We start from the raw sequence: 2,371 nt of genomic DNA on the forward strand, positions 1-2,371 counted from the left end.
GGAACGGGACTCGAACCCGCGATGCGCTGTCAAGCTACATTAAAGCCTAAGTGCCTAATGAGGAACAGTTTAACCCTACTTTATACTTTGGCTATTTGAAAATAGCCAATCTACAAACTCATAACATAATGGAATAATTTATACAAGTTTTAATAATTTATAGACTTTTTAACAACACTAATTTTCTCTTATGGGTGTCCCTGGCACTAAATCTTTCCAGATGGGGGTCCGTGGCCAAATTATCAATTTGGGGGTTCTTGACATGAAAATGTTTGAGAACCACTGGCTTACAATCTTTTAGAATATTATATAATTGTCTACAGACACTGTCACATGACATTACTTTTAAGACGGTAACCTTCTATGATGTTCCTTTTATCCATATTATCTATGTACCATCCCCTCTTTTTGTCCTTTAGACTCTACTTTGAGCTCAGCTAGAAGTGGGTCCCCTAATTGGAGACAGCCGTGGTTAATAATTGCTGAGGTGGGAGGCAATAGTATAAAGTAGACTGGTAGCAGGCTTGTCCAACCTTACTTGTCAGCCACCACCATGTCTTTCTCTGGAAAATACCAGCTGGAGTCTCAGGAGAACTTTGAGTCTTTCATGAAGGCCATTGGTAAGACTTGAAATGTTGTGATCTTCTGTGGATTGTGAAATCCAAAGGAAACTGTACTGCATGGCTTGGCCACCATGAAAATGGACAGATTGATAAAATGGTGAAATGTTGAGACTTGGTCAAATTACTTTAGAGCAACAATGTTTCAATCAAGACTAGAAAAGGAATGTGACAGCATTTGTGTCCATTTGGCAGTGCTAAAGAATCAGTTTATGGCTATATTATATTGAAGCTGGTTGCCTTTTAATAAGTAAACCTAAATCTTTTTTTCCCAGGTCTCCCTGATGAACTCATCCAGAAAGGCAAAGACGTGAAGAGCGTTTCTGAGATTGAGGAGACTGGTGACACCTTTAAAGTAACAGTTACTACTGGCCCAAAGGTCCTTGTTAACAGCTTTACCATTGGACAGGAGGCTGAGCTGGAGACTATCACAGGAGAGAAGTGCAAGGTAACGCAACATTTCACATTCATTTGTTGGGCTACTCAAAGTTTGGTCACTTTGTGCCAAGTAAAGGGGGCTGCATGTCGTCCTATGTGACAAGGAAATTCTGATTCAGACTCATTGGCATAATGTATCGCTCAACTGCTTCTGTGCCCTTTTATGATTAACCCATTAAAACATTTTTGATTTTAGCGTTGGCTATTCAAAAATGCCAGATATACAAGCTTGCACTCATTGCAGTGCGTGACGTGCATCTACTGTTTTTGAACATTTTGGGTTAGGGTTAGTTTATGCATTTGACTTGATTTTTGAGCAACTGGCTATTGTCTCTCTAGGGTGTGGTTACGCGTGAGGGCAACAAGCTGAAGGTTAGCCTGAAGGGAATTGACTCCGTTACAGAACTGGTTGGGAACACGATTGTCCATGTGAGTAATGGCAACGGGCAGGAGGGTTAGTTTAACTGATTTGTATGTCTTTGCTCAATCACACCTGTCACTTCTTTCTTTTCAGACGATGACGGTGGCTGGCATTGTATACAAGAGGATAAGCAAGCGAATGTAACACTACACTACTTGGATAATAAAAATTATGTAAAGGCAGAACTTTGATCCTTTTTATTTGGGGGGACTGGGTATAATAGGCTTTCAAAGGTAGAGGCAGACCTGTACTGTAAGGAGCCAAGTGCATTATAGGTGACACTGGCGCCTTAACAAAAGTGGATGCTACTTATAAAGCCCTTTTAAATATGCTGCTATCCATGGTTTTAAAAGAACTGCACTCAAGGTTGTGACCTTATTTAATCAAATGTATAGCTTACAAAAATGAAAACATCCTTACTCAAAAACAAAGCATTATCCAGGGAAAGCTACTGTACAAACATATAATGGGATTTCCTCTTTTAGTTCATTTCGATGGGGTAGTAGAGGGGTGGAGACACTGGGGGCAGAGAGGGAGATCACCAGCTAGACTCTCATCTGGTGACACGTTCACCATGTAATGCAGAATCTGCTTAGCCACTGGACACCCACTGGATGTCTTGGATTGTAATTCTATTTTCTCTTTTGATGAAAGGGGTTCTTAATTCCGTCTTCTACAGTAGGTTGGTTCATCATGGACATTGGTCTGTTCTTAAGTGCCGCCTCTCTCATCTGGTAGTAAACATACTTGTTCTGTTTGAACATCCTCAACTCCATCTCTGTCTGGAGGCGTATTTGCTAGGGGGGAAAGAGGCCAGAGATTAGTGTCATTAGTTACCACACTGGAAAAGATGTCCCATGGTCTCTACTGTAAAGGCTTAACGGATACTACA

The 2,371-nt window shown here is 40.9% G+C and overlaps 1 protein-coding gene across 1 annotated transcript; it reads left to right on the forward strand.

Annotated features, from left to right (window-relative positions):
* Nucleotides 1-553: 553 nt before the first annotated feature.
* LOC311043725 (fatty acid-binding protein, liver-type-like) lies at nucleotides 554-1,623 on the forward strand (the record flags this gene model as incomplete). Its single annotated transcript, XM_084055080.1, has 4 exons — nucleotides 554-620; nucleotides 896-1,068; nucleotides 1,398-1,487; nucleotides 1,573-1,623. The coding sequence occupies 4 exons, from the start codon at nucleotides 554-556 to the stop codon at nucleotides 1,621-1,623; spliced, it is 381 nt and encodes a 126-aa protein (XP_083911206.1).
* Nucleotides 1,624-2,371: the final 748 nt, after the last annotated feature.

Source organism: Gymnoscopelus microlampas (assembly GCF_963454915.1).
Source record: "Gymnoscopelus microlampas genome assembly, chromosome: 4".
NCBI lineage: Eukaryota > Metazoa > Chordata > Actinopteri > Myctophiformes > Myctophidae > Gymnoscopelus > Gymnoscopelus microlampas.